Source organism: Mustela nivalis, assembly GCF_964662115.1.
Source record: "Mustela nivalis genome assembly, chromosome: 16".
Taxonomy (NCBI): Eukaryota; Metazoa; Chordata; class Mammalia; order Carnivora; family Mustelidae; genus Mustela; species Mustela nivalis.
The window spans coordinates 8,064,318-8,081,385 of NC_139035.1; the positions used below are offsets into that span (position 1 = coordinate 8,064,318).

At 38.8% G+C, this 17,068-nt stretch overlaps 1 protein-coding gene across 37 annotated transcripts in view; it reads right to left on the reverse strand.

The window, feature by feature from the left end:
• CEP170 (centrosomal protein 170) overlaps positions 1-17,068 on the reverse strand; it is a 123,598-nt gene that overhangs the window by 66,710 nt on the left and 39,820 nt on the right. For 34 of the 37 annotated variants that reach the window (XM_082702228.1, XM_082702226.1, XM_082702222.1 and 31 more), the window contains exons 3-4: positions 9,103-9,192; positions 1,598-1,676 (exon numbers count right to left, since the gene is read on the reverse strand). In XM_082702228.1, the coding sequence (XP_082558354.1) occupies positions 1,598-1,676; positions 9,103-9,192 (169 nt within the window). Of the gene's footprint in view, positions 1-1,594; positions 1,677-9,102; positions 9,193-17,068 lie in introns of all 37 variants that reach the window. The other 3 variants (XM_082702203.1, XM_082702225.1, XM_082702214.1) reach the window with 1 other exon arrangement.

The window sequence follows — 17,068 nt, forward strand, 5'->3', positions numbered from 1 at the left end:
CTTCCTCCTCTCTCTCTGCCTGCCTCTCTGCCTACTTGTGATGTGTCTTTCAAATAAATAAATAAAAATCTTAAAAAAAAAAAAAAGAAATCACTATACAAACTGTAAAAGCAGGAGTGATTTCTCAGTAGTTTCTTCTCGATTTAAAAGTAAATAGCAGAGAGCTTTATGGAAACTCAGATTTCCTACTATTTTCTCATGTTTTGAAACAGCCAAGTTCAAAAGGATTAAGGACATACTTAAATTAAAAATATATTTGTATTCATTGTTTGATGAAACTTCTTTTGCATGTGGAAAACGGCCCATGAATCAAGGCTTGAATGTTAATTCTTAATCATTTTATGTGATTTGTATTTTTAAAAGGATTTAAAACATACAATTTACAAGTATTAATACTTAATGGTTTCACTTTTCACATGTCCTTTTGTTCCACACGTATAAGGTTTATATATGCGCTACAAAAATGTTTTTGAAAAATTTTAAGTTAAATCTAAAAAAAACCTAGTTATGCTTTAATACCATTTTAAAGTGTTAGTACATTTACTTTATCTAAGCATCAACTCCAGATCGCTGAGACTACATTGTCTATGCTAGAGAAAGTCTACTTGAGTTGCCAATACATTTAACCCATTCTTCAATACTGATGTCCAGGTACATGGAGTAACTTAAAAAATGAAAACACAAGAAAAACATTCACTATAATGTAGGATATCTGTATTTTAATTAAAGAAGAGTCCTTTACTACAAAGCTTTGTGCCTCATATGAACAGAAATGTTTTATGGTTCTTTCATCAATCTTGTCCCGTCTCCTCACTAGGGGTTCTTTACCCTATGCTACCCATGTCCCTGTTCATGTCCCTGTTCAGTTCTTAGAATCCTATTTTTATTTACTTAAACATTTTTATTTTTAAGTAATCTCTACACCCAACTTGAGACTCAAACTCACAACTCCAAAGTCAAGAGTCATATGCTCTGACTGAGCCAGCCAGATGCCCCTTAGAATCGTATTTTTAAAAACAAAAGAATCTTAACTACACGCTAATTGCATAATTAACTTAGCCAGGGAGCGCAAGTCTCAGGAGAAATAGGATACTGGAAAATCTGAATTAAATAGGCAACCGAGACGGAATTCATAAAATAGAGTAAAAGTATGAATGGGAAAAAAGGGATAAATTCTTACACTCCTCCTAGGAGGCTGATCTGTGCCATAATCATCCAAACAACAACAAAAAAATCCCTGAGCTGAGCTAATATTAAACACTCCTCTGTCGTCTCCTTGTTACATTCTCCCACACCCAAGTTGCATATATAATACCACTACAGGGAAACCTCTGCTCAAACTATATACAGAGAGTGGGGAAAAGCAGAGTCCATCAATTTTTCTAGGATTATTTTTAGGAACAGGCCAAAATACTGACACCCCCCCCCCCAAATATATATAAATACATAATATTTTTAAACATGTATTTTTGTATGGGAGGCCAAAGAGACTTCAAGCATGCCTCCACTGCAAACTCTTCATCTCAAGAAATGTTAATTTACACCAGAAAAGATTTTTGAATAAATTTGATGAATGTATAAAATCATATAAGGATATCATATCCAAATCTCAGCTTATCTTCAAGTTTCAGGGTGATATAAGTCTGTTCCGGAATCCTTACATCATTCACAAAAGTCTACAAAGAGAGAAAAAGGTGTCAGGTTATATATGGAGTTATTAATTGTTGTTACATTTCGGACAAAACAAATACTCAAACCTTATACTTAAAAACACATGCAATATGGTGGTTAACACGGCTTGTGTACCATAAGATGTATGAATGCATCTTCTAGGCTGATAAGTGTCTTCTTACCACACCCTTAATCAATATCGTAACACCCCAAAAACCAGGCTACAGCGCCTCAGCCTACCATGCGCCGCCAAGACAAAGTTAGGCACCTAAGAAAAGCTCCTAATTTGAAGCTGCCAAAAATAAATAAATAAAGGGAAATACTTAACTCTTGATATATCATCAGGGTTCACTACTCAATTTTAGCTTTTTTGGACAATTTTAACCATGATGTTTGATATTTCATTACTTTCATTACTAGAATTCTCCCAAAGAACAAAAAGAGAATTTACTTCAAAAAAATGTAATAAAACTCATATTTTCTATTTTACAATTGCCAGATGAGTCCTTGAGACCTTTCCACGACTCTAAGATATATTATGGGATCTCACTAACCTTACTTTTCCTGTTTCTTGAAACATTCTGCTATTTCATCAACCCATCATCATTTTATCACTACTCATCAGTAATTTCTAACTGTCAAAATGTCAAAAATGACCAAAATAATAAGAAAACAGGAGAATGGCATAGCCTAGAACACTGCTATCCAGAAGTAAGCGACACATAACACATAATACTCTTAAGTTTTCCACTAGGCACATTAAAAAGGTAAATAGAAAGGGTGAAATTAATTTTAACACTGTATTTTAATCCCAACCATATATCCAAAATAGTGCCATTTCAACAAATAATCCATCTAAAAACCAACAAAATATTTCATGTTCTTTTTCCTGTCTTTCTGACTGGTCACTTCGTGTGCGTCACTGACTCGCAGCCGCTGCAGTGGGAAGCACAGGACTAGGACGACGACGCAGTACACTGCCACTGCTGCTGCGACCTTCACTGTCCTTACTGCATTGCCCACAACACAGCACCATCTCTCCAGCAAGATGTGACACATCTGGAGACACTATCTTTGTTCTTCTCTTTTACAAGCTAATAAAGAGCACCACTGAGGATTCAGAATTTCTTGCTTAACATCCATAAAGACAGAGAGAAGAAAATAGGAAGATATACCACAATTGTAAGTTGAACACAAAGAGACAACAGAGCTCTAGACTATGTAACAGTAATAAAACTGGTAATAATGTAGCAAAATATCAGACTGCGAGTCTTCAGATAAACATTAATCCTGGATGAATTTTCTCTAATGCAAGAAGTGGTGAGAGAAGGCTGTTTTCAAGGACAAAAAGGAAAGAGGGTATTTTTCTTTCATTTTTTGAAGTTCGTTTTCCAACACTTGATTTAGTTTCTAAGTGGACGAATGCCCAAGGCAGGTATCTCTACAAAGCTAACTAGAGGGAAGATGATGTAGAAAGAAATAAAATTACTAGTCTTCTGTTAGTAAGTCTAAAACTAAGAAATGTTTTGCAAGATAGCAAACATATTACAGAAGACAGCTATCATCTAAATAAGATTGTAAGCAGTCAAAGCCCAAAAAATAATGCACTCTGATAATACAATGCAAGAAGAACTAGAAATAATGATAATCTGAAAGAGCTAGAAATGTATTGAAATCTGAAACCAACACTTATAAAATGGATATATAACCCAGGTATCCCTGGACAACTGATGAACAATACCTGTTTTATATATTATGCACCTTTGAAAATCAGGAAAATAAGAAATAAAAATTTGAGTTTGTCAGGATTAATTTTTTATGAAAATTTCAATTGTTTTTCATTATCCTTTTATCCTTCTGCAAATTACTGGTAAAAAGACTTACAGATTCAACTAGACACAGATGGTGATGATTATTTTTCCTGGCACACTAGAAGTTAAAGCCTTAGAATTTGCTAGATTCACAAAACACAGAACACTGTTATACTAATTGCCCAGAATGAAGATATTATATAAATATTCAAGTTTTTCTCTAATGAACTAAAACTTGAAAAATCACTTTTTCTTTTTGAGTTCCATTCTTTAAATCTTCTATTTGATTGGATTTGAGATGGCCAGGACACCCTATTCGGGAAAGCTCCCCCCATGGTGAGGAAGGTTTGAAGGATACTGAGTAACATATCGTAAAATATATAAGGAAATTATGTTACTGTGGTCATATACTCAAATTCCTATGCATAACTGACACTTTGTAATATGTCATGGAGTATCAGTTGCAAATCTGTAGAAAAGTTAGAAGTTATGATCCTAATTCCAAGCACAGATACATGGAGACAGTGGGGTACTGCTAAAACGTGGGATAATCCCTTACTATGATTTATGAGTAATCCTAAAACACAAGCTTCCAACATCCGTCACAGAAAGGCTGAGATGTTAATACAAAGAAAATTCAAAGGCTTCAGGCATTTGTAAATTAATTTCACATTCATTTCCCAAATGAACATTTTGGAGTGTTTGAAAAGTTACACCTTGAGTTTCCCAAAATGTTCTAAGTATAATTACAAAATAGAAGAGCTGAGGAAAATGATAGAAAAGTAAAGAGAAGAATAAAGGAAAGCATTAATTCACTGACGTCTGGTATGCAGAAGACAAGCAATTAGGTTCACTGTGTCAGAGGAATGCCACCACAGCTCTTGGCCACTTTCACTTAAAAATGTCTTAACCTAATAAATGAAACAAGATGGGATTGGGAGGGAGACAAACCATAAGTGACTCTTAATCTCACAAAACAAACTGAGGGTTGCTGGGGGGAGGGGGTTTGGGAGAAGGGGGTGGGATTATGGACATTGGGGAGGGTATGTGCTTTGGTGAGTGCTGTGAAGTGTGTAAACCTGGTGATTCACAGACCTGTACCCCTGGGGATAAAAATATATGTTTATAAAAAATAAAAAATTTTATTTAAAAAAAAAAGTCTTAACCTAAAATACCGTTTCTACTCAAAAGGCCTAAGATGGCCAATCAGATCCACGTAAAGCTTAAGACTGCTCAAATCTCTCAATGACGCACCTACTACGTGTCTGACGTATATATTAGGTAGGTACTGCCAAACATCAAGGAACGTAATTTTAACATGCTGGCATTTATTGCAGAAATATTCCCTGAGGTCTAAAAAGTCTTAGGAAGGGGCGCCTGGGTGGCTCAGTGAGTTAAAGCCTCTGCCTTTGGCTCGGGTCATGATCCCAGGGTCCTGGGATTGAGCCCCACATTGGGTTCTCTGCTCAGAGAAGCAGGGTCCCCGCTTCTTTCTCTCTCTCTCTGCCTGCCTCTCTGCCCACTTGTGATCTCTCTGTCAAATAAATAAATAAAATCTTAAAAATAAATAAATAAATAAATAAATAAATAAATAAAAAGGCTTAGGAAATAGGAGCCAGACCCAAAGTTTCAGCATACAAAAATGCAAGTGAGAATCTCTGAAGGGAAGAAGTCTCCTGACAGTCTAAGACTGTAGAACAAAGAGAGAAAATTCCAAAGAGCAAAAGGAAATAAATAAATAATGAGGCATTTTAATAAGTTGAACATGGGGAAAACAGGTTTTGTTTCTTCTGTCAGCGAACCGGATCACACCTCTGCCTTGCAGGTGCAACAGGTACGGACAACAAGGCGCGGAGAAGGAAGTTAACAAACAAGATCTCCGAGTTCAGAAGCAGAATGCTGGGATTCAAATTCAGGTCTCCCTTAACTACAAATCCCATGTTCTCTCCGTCTCAAGGAAGCCTGGGTGTCCACACCAGGCCAGCTCTTCAAACTGCCTCTTCCAAACCACTGACTTACAGAAGCAAAGCAAACTAGATAAATATCTCTTTAATTCACATACAACCAGACTACAGAGTTGGTTGTCTAAACCATTTAACCACTGTGTATTATCTTAATGCTCTGGGAAATCCGAACAGAGTGAGTGGCCAGGGGCACGACCCCTTCAATCACATTGCCAGGGACAAAAGTCACCTCTTTTCCCCGATAGCTTCTCCTCTAGGCAACCCTGGTCTGACGCGGACAGTAACCCCAGCGTGAGAAGGAGACGCGGCAGCAGACGCTGGGACACAGCGAGCTAAGGGCCAGCCCGGCAACAGAAGCCACATGTGGACCGGGAGGGAGTGGGACAGCACAGGCCATCGTGGCTCTCAGAGGGGCAAGTGCTCGGGTGGAAGAGGCAGGAAGAACTGAAGGCAAACGAGGGCTTTCACAGAAAGAGGCATCAAGGGGCCTGCAGGGAAATGGGCCATGATAAGCGCGTCAGCTACCAAATCCGACCCGGCCTCCTCAGGCGGAGCAATCTCCTGCCTGGTGGCAGCAACATCAAGTGTGGATCTAGGTCCCTTGGGAGTATATTTTAGGGTAGGACAAAAGGGAGGAGTGAAAGTGGTCAGAGCTCGAGTTATTTATAAGTTGGGGTTAACTGGTAAATGCTTTTAAAAATACATAGCAGTGGCTTCACTGAAAAGTATGTAGGCCACAGGGTGCTAAATTTGTTTTAACTGCTCTTCTTACCATAACACCGTCGCCACCGTGACTACCACTTCCTGAAGGCTGACTATGTGCTGTCTAATCATTTACAGTTAGGAACCCACTGTAGCTTCACAACAACCTGAGCGGAGTACCGTTTTGCTGTGAACATTTAAGAATACTGAGGAACAGAAAAATTAGGTAACCTGTGTACGGTTACACCACTGGCATCACTACTGGTAAGAATTCAAGCTGGACTCATAACCACCACACTTCTGAAATTACTACTTTTAACCTGATGCTCAAATTTCTAGAATTATATGAATTTTAAGAGTAAACAGGCTCTGAGTAATAGTTGCTCATGGATATGGCGCCTGACAGGTAGGAGTTCACAATTCTGCTCTGGCATATGTCTTAGGCTGTCATGTGGGGAACAGCACAGCTCGCTGTCATTCGTGCGATGCTCTCCAGCTCCGCACCGGGCACACACTTACTAGTACTGTCACATGTCATCTCTGTAACAACACTACAGAGCAAGAATTATCATTTCATTATTTTAAAGCTAAAGCAAGGGGACGGAATTTTTCCTGGAGTCTTCATACTGACAAACTCATTACATCCTCCCACAACTCTGGGAACTAAAAGGAAGATGTACAAGGAAGCTAAGTTGCACAGAGAGTATGTGATTTTCCCCAGATTTACCAATGGTAAATTACAAACTGAAATTCAAATCCAGGTCTTGATTTCGAGTTCAAAACGCAAATGTTGCTCTCTAGGAGTTATTATCTTTCACAGAACTACTGAATATAAAATCAAATTAAGAGAAAGGTCAACCCAGGAAAACTTCTAAGTTAGTATTTCACCTGATTTTTTGGTAACCAACACCAAATAATTTTTATATTTGATCACAGCCTTTTAAAAGAATAAAACACCATGATGTAATCCTTACTTATTATTTTCCAAGATAATAATGTAAAGACACCTACGACCACACTGTGGTAGAGACGAAAATTTTTAGGCTTAAAACCAGAATGTAACATTTTAGTTAAAATTTAGTCCACATAGGGACGCTTGGGTGGCTCAGTTGGTTAAGCGGCTGCCTTCGGCTCAGGTCATGATCCCAGCGTCCTGGGATCGAGTCCCACATCAGGCTCCTTGCTTGGCAGGGAGCTTGCTTCTCCCTCTGCCTCTAGCCTGCTACTCTGTCTGCCTGTGCTTGTGCTCTTCTCTCTCTCTAACAAATAAATAAAAAATCTAAAAAAAAAAAAAATTTAGTCCACATATGCAAGTAGATTAAAATTTTTCTCTATAAATTCCTAGATATAGAAAATAAAGGTAAACTGCATTCAAAAAAGGTTTACCGTGTTCATGCACTGTGCAGAACTCTGAACAAAGGCTCAGGAACCATTCTGGAGCTCGCGATCCAGCACAGTGACAGGTAAGTAACAGTAGATATAATACAAGGCTGATAAAGCACCCCAAAACGAGATTAAAACAAAAGTTTACAGGTGTGGAGAAGCAAGAAAGTAATTCTGCTAACAGGAGCTGGGAATCAAAACAGCACACTTACCTGTCGCATGTTAAAATGAAAGGCAAACCAGGGTTTTCTACCCTCAACGGTAAGAAACGGTTTCTACCCAGGCTGCCTCGCTCTCTGCTTTGATCTGCCCACCAGGTTCATAACATCAGCAAGTTACTATTCCTAAATGATTCTCCTTTGTTCCTGCCCTTCAGGGAGAAGTGGAATGTGGGTTTAAGTACAACTTGTGTAAATGACAAGGTAGATGGAAGAATTACGAGGCTGAAGAAAATCTAACAAATTATTTTGAGAAGGAGACAGCAGGGGAGCTACCGTTCCCCTGGAGGTACGGCAGGCAAAGCAGGAACCCGCAAATGAGTAATATCAAATGTGAGCCATTTCAGTTCCAACCTGAAGTACTGAGACTTAATTCTGTGTGCCATGAGAAACAAACAAAGGCTTGAGAAAAAACTAGCAGAAAAACAAGGTATATCAAAGACTAAATATCAGTCTTTCAGTAGCAGGCCAATTCAGAATGAGAGAAAAAATGTTTCACAGTAATTGCCAAATTTTTGCATATGTTTTTCCATATAATGTTTAATGTATATTTTGAAAAGCAATAGCAGTTTGAAGCAGTTGGGATACATTTAGTTTCTGTTAAATTCACTTTAACAATTTCAAAAGCACAGCTATGGAAAAATGTTGCATTTGGTTATGTTAGCAGAACCATAAGAAAATTGAGAAAAAATAAGAAATTATTCAATACTTTAGCATTCTCTTATTCTATGGCTCCTTATATTCTGACAATGTGGAAAAATCAAATGAAGTATTTCAAAAAAACTCACTGTAGTAACACAAAAATATCTTCGAAGTAGGAATACAAAAAAAAAAAGCAATACTGAATACTGGTGTTGAAAACACATGCCATATTTTTAAGGTAAATGGATGTGTTTCACGTCCTTTTTACTCTGGTATAGAAAGTTCTCCACCATCTGGCATCAAACCATGTTTTCACCTTTCTTCCCAAGTTGCCCTATACTTCTCTTTCTCCCAAGAGTGCTTTTTTCCCTAACTGCCAAGGCTTTCCACTATTTTCCGACATAGAAATTCAAGCCATCCGGTGAAGTCAACTTTCATCTCATCTCCTTAAAGAAATCTTTTCCAGCCATTATGAATAATAACAACCAACAGCCTTCTGAATTCCTGTATTTACTGCCAATTCAGTTTCTTGAGAATGGGCTAGTTCCATTTTCTTCCATATGGTTCCCAAAGTGCTATGTACCTAGTAAACCTTTTAAGAGTAAAATACAAACTAAAGGAAGAGAACACAAACAGCAAATATAATCTGATTTGTCTTTTTACAATATTAAAAAAATATTCAAGTAAGACAAAAGGAAAATCTTAACTTACCCCATTCAGGCTGCCCAAATCTTTCACCAAATGTTCATCTGTAGAGGCGTCATAATTGATTACAGCATGTTGCTTATCCACACTACGAGACTGAAAGGAATTTTTCTGAGTTAGGAAATACAAGAAAATACCAGGATAAAGAACAAACACAAAGATTTTTCACTAGATACCTTATATTAATAGGACAATAGATAAATATAGAGAAATACCAAAATGAAAATGGATTAAATAAGATTTAAACTGTGTTACTATGCAACACAAATTTGGCATCACTCCCCAAGTAGAAAGCAGCCAAGATTTGAAGATTCTTTTCTATGAAATTCACACATTTGACTTTTGAAAGAATTAAAATCAGGTGATTTTGCTGAATGCATCAAATGACAATTTTTTCTTATAATTCAAAACTGTTACATGGAAGTCATGAGAATTACAATTTTATGATGTTTTATGTATCTTACTGTTTAAAAAAAACTACCCTACAGGATTTTCTTCTTTTGATATTGAAGATTACAGTGTAAATTATATAAGGAATCCAAAGACTTAGAGAAAAGGAACACAATGTGTTAACGTTCTTGAACAAAATTATCCTCACTTAAAATATGGGTCCTAAAACTAGAATTCAAGGGGAAGTTCTAAGAGGGACAGAGGTAAAAAGTTAAAAAAAAAAAAAAAAAGGAATTAGAATAGTAAAGTACTGAAAATCGGTTTTCAGTCTCTCTTCAAGTACGTAGCACGCACACATGCCTGCGTGCTCCGGAGCTTGGGGAATTGTCTGGAGACAGAAGCACCTGAGAGAGGAACTGTATACAAGCTGTGGAAACTTTCACTGAAAGAAAATATCCACATAGTGACAAGAAGAAACAGTCTGAGAACCACACCAGATCTGAACTCAGTAACACTGAGGGCTACTACGGGAACCTGGGTAAATGAAAAGCAAAGAAAGTATCCCAAATGGGGAGAGACATAACTTCCAGTTTCCAGTCCAACATGAAAAGTGTGTGCAAGTCATCAGTCCCATCCTTACAACAAGAAGAAAGACACACCAATGGAAAATAAAAAACTAATCTTAGTTTTTTCAGAGCACTGAGGTCATAAGGTCAATTAGCACCCTGAAAAGTAGGGAGAGAGGTGAACACAGAGAATCACCACTTCCTGAAAACGGAGACCATGGCTGCAAGCCAGCAAGGCAGGAAAACCCAAGGGTAACAGGAGTAACTGTGAGACATGAATGCCAACTCACTCGCAAGATATAAGCTCCTAGGGGCACAGCCTTGGGGGACACCACTCTCTGAGGAGTTTTCTGAGTTTCACTTCCAGAAGCCCCATAAGAATGTCAGGGTGAGGACTGGAGAAAGTCTTCTGGTGTCCCCTTAGTGTGAGGGTCAAAGTAACCATTCTGAAATAGACCCAGAACATTCTGTGGTCTCCAACAACCTGTCCTCAAGGAAGACTCTTTTACCATCCCACCAATGTGGGATTTACCAGAGCCTAATTGACATGCTAGAATGGGAAGACTGAACTTCAGTGTCCTCTAGCCTTCCAGAAAAGAGCTGAGATGTACCTGTGACGGTCATGACCCCACAAAAAGTCTGAGGACTAGTCTAAGCATTATAGTACGCTTCCTCTCCCTCCCAATCTTACCTTTACACTCACAGGGGAGATTACAATGGGAAACACTGCTAAACTCAGATTATTTAATAAAGGATCTCTAAGGAAACTCAGAAACCACTGGAGACGAAAACAAGGACACCAGAGGAAATGTTAACCTCTGATACTGTCAGCTACAGACAAGAGTGAACAGAGCCTGACTCCTAGCCCCATCAACAGAACGAGGTCAGCAACTAGTAAAGCAATACCAATGTAAATCCTAGTTGAAATGATCCTTTCCAAATAAATAACACTGAAATGAAAAGCTCCTTCCTCTGTTAGTTTCAACTGCATATTGAAAAAGTTGGGGTCATCTGTCTAACATTAGAAACAAACAGTGTTGACTTCAAACAATCTTCCAAAAACACCTACACATTCATCATACATACGATCTTCGCAACACAAAGTTTTAAAAGTTGCTTTTGGGTTGGTTTTCTCTGAAACCTCAGGTTCCCTAGGACAGACTGAAGAGCACCTTTCTGTGTCGTAGGATCACTGCCACTTCTCTGCAGCTCACCTGAGAAACCCACTGCAACGGTAACCACTACGAAACATTTGCTTTCAATCTAAAAGTTACTTAAACTTCATGCCAGTTTCTCTTGTCACGTTTTAAGTTATTGCTCTGTTTAATGAAGTACAAAATTCAGTTATTCCAGTGACAAAAGAAGCACATGTAGCACCATCAGGAAAACAATTCCTCCTTCCTATGTATTTAATTAGTCTGTGGAATAAAAATCTCTGCCTGCTGTAAGGCAAGTGAGACTGCAGGTCCACATAGGCTTTTAATGACCTCGAACGAATCATCATAAATAATCTGTGAAAAAAGAGACAGAGAAGGAGCTCAAGTCCTTAGAATGGTGACCTGAAATTCAAGGGGAAAAATCTAAGTGAAAGCTGAGAAAAGAAAAATCACACAGGAAAGGGAGTTACTGTTAGCTTTGGAAAACAGGCCAAGTGGCTGCTTCTGGAGTCAGGGAACCGCAGCTTTTGAAGGAACGGTCAGCACACAGCAGAGATGAGAAAGAGGGTTCAAGGAGGAAACAGGAGACGCCACTTAACTAAGTGAACAACTTGCCAGAACCCGGAAAATCCTGAACCTGATATACACCTTGCCCTCAAACTGTGTATGGGGGTAGCTACGTTCAAGAACACCTCCCGTGGAACATAGAGCAAACCTAAGACACCAGGAGACAGCAGAGTCCATTGAGTTCAGACGCCATTGCAAGCCTGGGGGCTGGGAGTGGAGGAGTGAGGATGCTATCTGGGGTCAGAGAAAGCATTTTGTTTGTTTACGGTTTATTTATTTATTTGAGAGAGAGTGCACATGCACATGCGTTAAGCAGGGCTGGGGACAGACAGAATCTTCAATCAGATTCTGGGCTAAGCACGGAGCCCAACGTGGGGCTGATTTCAGGGTTAACTGACTAAGCCACCAGACGCCCCTGTCTGTTTTGAAATAAAGAGGGTAATAACGTTCTGAGAAGACCAGGCTTATGAACTCAGGGCAAGAGCGATCATCAGTTTAAAACTCACAGAACAAGTTACACAGTTTGTGTAACACTTTAACAGCCAATGAAAGAAAGCAAATAAAAATTTCTGCATTTAGTTAACTGCTGTTTTCAAGGTTGTGGTTTATTTCAGCACCCATCAGAGAAACTCAGCAGAAAACCAAGATTATAGAGCAAAATACATCTAGTGAGTTGTCAAGAAAAACTGAAGGAATAAGGAAGATTCACTACTTACATCTAACCATGTAAGTACTGATTAATCCATTTCCATTTCCAGATAGCAGAGTCACATTTTCTCTAGATCACACTGCCAGGAGAAGGTACATTACAACTTAATTTTTACAACCCATTTGGACATTTCAATGCATATCTAATAATTTCTCAAACATATAATTTTAAACCCTGACAAAGGCCGCTAAATTTATCAAGTTTCTGGTTCTAATGGGAAAATCTTAGCCAAGGTGTAAACTATGAAGATTGTCATTTTTTTTTTAAGATTTTATTTATTTATTTGACAGAGAGAGATCACAAGTAGGCAGAGAGGTAGGCAGAAAGAGAGAGAGGAGGAAGCAGGCTCTCTGCTCAGCAGGGAGCCCGATGCGGAACTCGATCCCAGGACCCTGAGATCATGACCTGAGCTGAAGGCAGCGGCTTACCCCACTGAGCCACCCAGGCGCCCCCAAAGATTGTCATATTTTACCAGTTCTCTTATTCTTGTCACTTTAAGCCTCCAGTAAGAATGCAAGAGTCCTAAAGCCCTTCCTCATCACAAGAAAAAAAAAATTTTTTTTCTGCATCTCTGTACGGGAACAGATATTAACTGCACTTATTCTGGTGATCACTTTTCAAATATACAAAGAGTCAACCACTGTTGTCCACTTGAAACTAATATAATGTTGTAAGTCAATTATAGATATCAATTTTTTAAAATGCAGGACTCTCAAGTCACTGGCTCCTTACAGAGAACAACCAGAGGAGTGGAAAGAACACTGTTCCTTGTGATTTTTACTTTCTAGAAAGACTCTTCCCAAGGCCCTGCACTGCACTCTAGAGAATCCACCTCACCCGAAACTCCTCTTCATTTTCAAGCTCTCACAGATGGTTACCTCCTACTTCCTTTCTTTAACTGAAATCTGGCTCTCCCCCTGAGAGCACTATTTCTACCGCATTCCTTTAAAGTGGATGCCATCCTCCTAAATCCGACATTCTGCTGAGTTCAGAGATACAGAATGAATTCGTGCGGTTTACTATTACGGCTTTTGGGCCATTACTATCTCCCTTCAAGGAAAAGCCCTTCACTGTTTTGAAGTTCTGGTTATCCATCTATAGGTGGATACAAGTATACAAGCATTTATACAAGTACAAATAAATAAATAAATAAATAAATAAATAAATAAATATATATACACTATATATTTCTGTACACACACACACACACACACACACACACACACACACACACACCCTTCCTAGATTGCCGCAATCATCCATGGTCATTTTAACTTCTTTCCCCCTTTTTTTGAGTGAACTCTACCTCCAACGTGGACCTTGAACACATGCCCCAAAATCAAAGTCACATGCTCTACCAACTGGACCAGCCAGGCAGCCCTCATTCTAACTTTTTGACAGCAGTTTTGGAATAATGGTTGATAGTCTTTCCTTCTCATTCAAATTTACTTCACCATGATTCATTTTAAACTTCTATGTTGAGGGGCCCCTGGGTGGCTCAGCTGGCTGAAGCTCTGATTCTTGGTTTCAGCTCAGGTCATGATCTCAGGGTCCATGATCAAGCCCTGCACTGGGGGGCACTGGTCTGTACTCAGCAGGGATTCTGCCTGAAGACGGTCTCCCTCTGCCCCTCCCTCCGCTCACACACCCTCTCTCTTTCAAATAAATAAATATAATCTTTAAAAAATCTATGTAGACAACCCATATAAAACTCTAGCCTTCCCAACGTCCACAACCAAACTCCATACTCATGTTTTGGCAAACTGCTCCCCCTGCTAGATCTTACGTGAAACGGACTTCTCCCCTGGAATCTCAGCTGTGGTCTTTTCCTCCGTGACTACATTCTCCTGTTCCTCCAGGTCTCTCACTTATTTATGATAATTTACTCTTATGTGACCTCAGTGCCCTGACTGTGGCAGGTCATCTCATACTCTGACCCCCTTCCTTTTCTGCCAAGCGAGCATCCTCCTCCTCCTGACTTTACGTCCCTCCGCAACGCAGCCCCCCCTCCCCCGGCTTCCCCGTCCTTCCAGCTCACAACTCCCACCCGCCACCTTCTGCTCAGAGTGCCCTGCTCAGCTTCACATGTTACTTCCTGGTTTCTACTAAATATCTCAATCCGGATGTCCCTTCAGAACCTCAAACTCACTACCTTATTCCCCCCAAAAGCACACCTCCTTAAACTCTCATGCACTCCTATGCCCAAAAGGCTAGGTCTGGGGCCCTTTCTCTCCCATCCCTCATTATGTAACTAGAAAGCGCACCCTAACTTTTCAGTCCCTCTCATAGTCTTCATTTCAAAGGTTTCTTTCTTCTTTAGAACTTTACCTCGCTTTCTAGACTATTATCACCCACTAACTGCTTATAGCGATTCCGACCTCCAATTTCTGAGCAGCGATATAGATTAACCGTTTAAAGGACAGGTGCTAGAGTCCAAAAGAACTGGTCGAGACATATGGACAAGTGAATATGGAATAGAATAGAGTCTGGAAATAAACCCCTCTATATCTGTGGCTGTTGTGATTTGAATTGTTTCCCCCAAAAAAAGATATACTGAAGTCCTAATCTTCCATACCTGTGGATGTGACCTTATTTGGAAATAAAGTCTTTGAGAATGTAGTCAAGTTAAGAAAAAGTCATTAAGATGGTAAAAAGACTAGTATTTGCTTAATCATCTATAAAAAAGACAGACCATATCTCAGAGGTATCCTTTGTGAGAATAAAATGATATAAGGCATGGGAAGCACTTAAAAAAGGCAATATTCTGGGGCACCTGGGTGGCTCAGTGGGTTGGGGCCTCTGCCTTCGGCTCAGTTCATGGTCCCAGGGTCCTGGGATCAAGTCCCGCATAGGGCTCTCTGCTCAGCGGGAAGCCTGCTTCCTCCTCTCTCTCTGCCTGCTTGTGATCTCTGTCAAATAAAGAAATAAAATCTTAAAAAATAAAATAAAAGGGTAATATTCCCCTGTATAAAAACTCCTCAAGGTACTTACTGGCTAAGACAAAATATATAGTCTTTCATCTAGCACACAAGGCCTTCCAAGCTGGGTTCTCTTCTAAAATCCCAGTCTTAATCTCTCAAAAAGTTTGCCTTCATCTCCTATATATAAATCACAAGGGACTATTTTATTTATAAATCATAAGGGATACTGAATGCCATGCTATCTTTAATACCATGCACTCAATCACATTCAAAACCTTCCAGAAACCATTTACTCATCTTTCAAGATTATTCAGCTCAAGCCATCTCCTCCATGAAGTCTTCCCAGATTTTTCATCTCCACATTTCCTTGCAGGTAGGACTGATCAATCTGTCTGCTGTGCTGCCCACATCAGACACATCGCGGTTCCGTGCCATAGTGTCTGGACTGGTTTACATGCGTATCTCCTGTTACCAGCAATAAGCTGTCAAGGACAGGGAGACCCTACCTGTACACACATTGATCCCTTGGTAGCCAGCACGGGGCCAAGTGTACTGTAGATGCTTAGCATAGGTTCGTTAGAAAGGAAATACATGCTCTTTAGCCTAATAGAAGTACTCAACTTACAAAGTTCAGACCAGATTTTAAGAAACCTACAAACTGAGTGGCTTAAAACAACAGAACCACAACAAAACAAAAAAATTTGGGATCTCAAACAAGATAATTATGAAATCAGAAAATTCTGGAAAGTAAGGAGTATTAAAATGAAGCAGTAACACTGTTATATTTAAGAAATACTTCCTTTTCTACAAAAAAACAAACAACGGAAAGCCTGATATCAAATAAGTCAAAACATAAAAAACAATTCTAGGCCAGGCACAGTGAAAAGCTAATTTTAACTAAAACTAACACATGATATGGTACAAATGACTACCTGCTACGTGTCACATATGCTTTGGGTATGAAATGGCTATTTTTTAACATTATTATTATTACTTCTTATATTACTTCTTTTTCCTACTAAAACACAGACATACATGGATACATAGGCTAAAAAAAAAAAAAAAAAAAACCAACCTAGAGAAAAAAAAAGACTGCCACTGTGTGTCATCACTGTTTTAAAATCTTTTTTAAAAGACCCTATGGCTGACTCTTTAAAAGCTCAAACTGCATTTCTACAATCAGGGTAATTAATACACAGTGACTTATCTTCGCTGTGTGTCTCCAAAAGAAGATGAAAGTAAGTTACCTATGATATTCAAAACATAGTCCATTATCCTCCTGGGGACTGTTCTTACACCACTGTGAAAGTTAATATATTAAAATTTTAAGTAAAATATAATTGTTACAGTTTGTCTTAATATATTAAAATTTTAAGTAAAATATAATTGTTACAGTTTGTCTTATGCACCAAGAGGGAAAAAAAATATGTTTCAGCTAGTAAATGGTATTTCTTAAAACACAGTAAAATTCAATTATTTAGTGCAATTATTAGCAAACTTTTCAAAATGCAACTCCGTTTGTATTTGGTAGTATCCCACATGTTGCAACAAATGTTTAAACGTGTTTACTAGCAGAAGTAAGTTAGCAAACCAGTTTTAGGTCATATACGTGCAGTAGCAGCTTAGTGGTGGAAGAGAAAAATCATGTGATTTTGAGCCAGT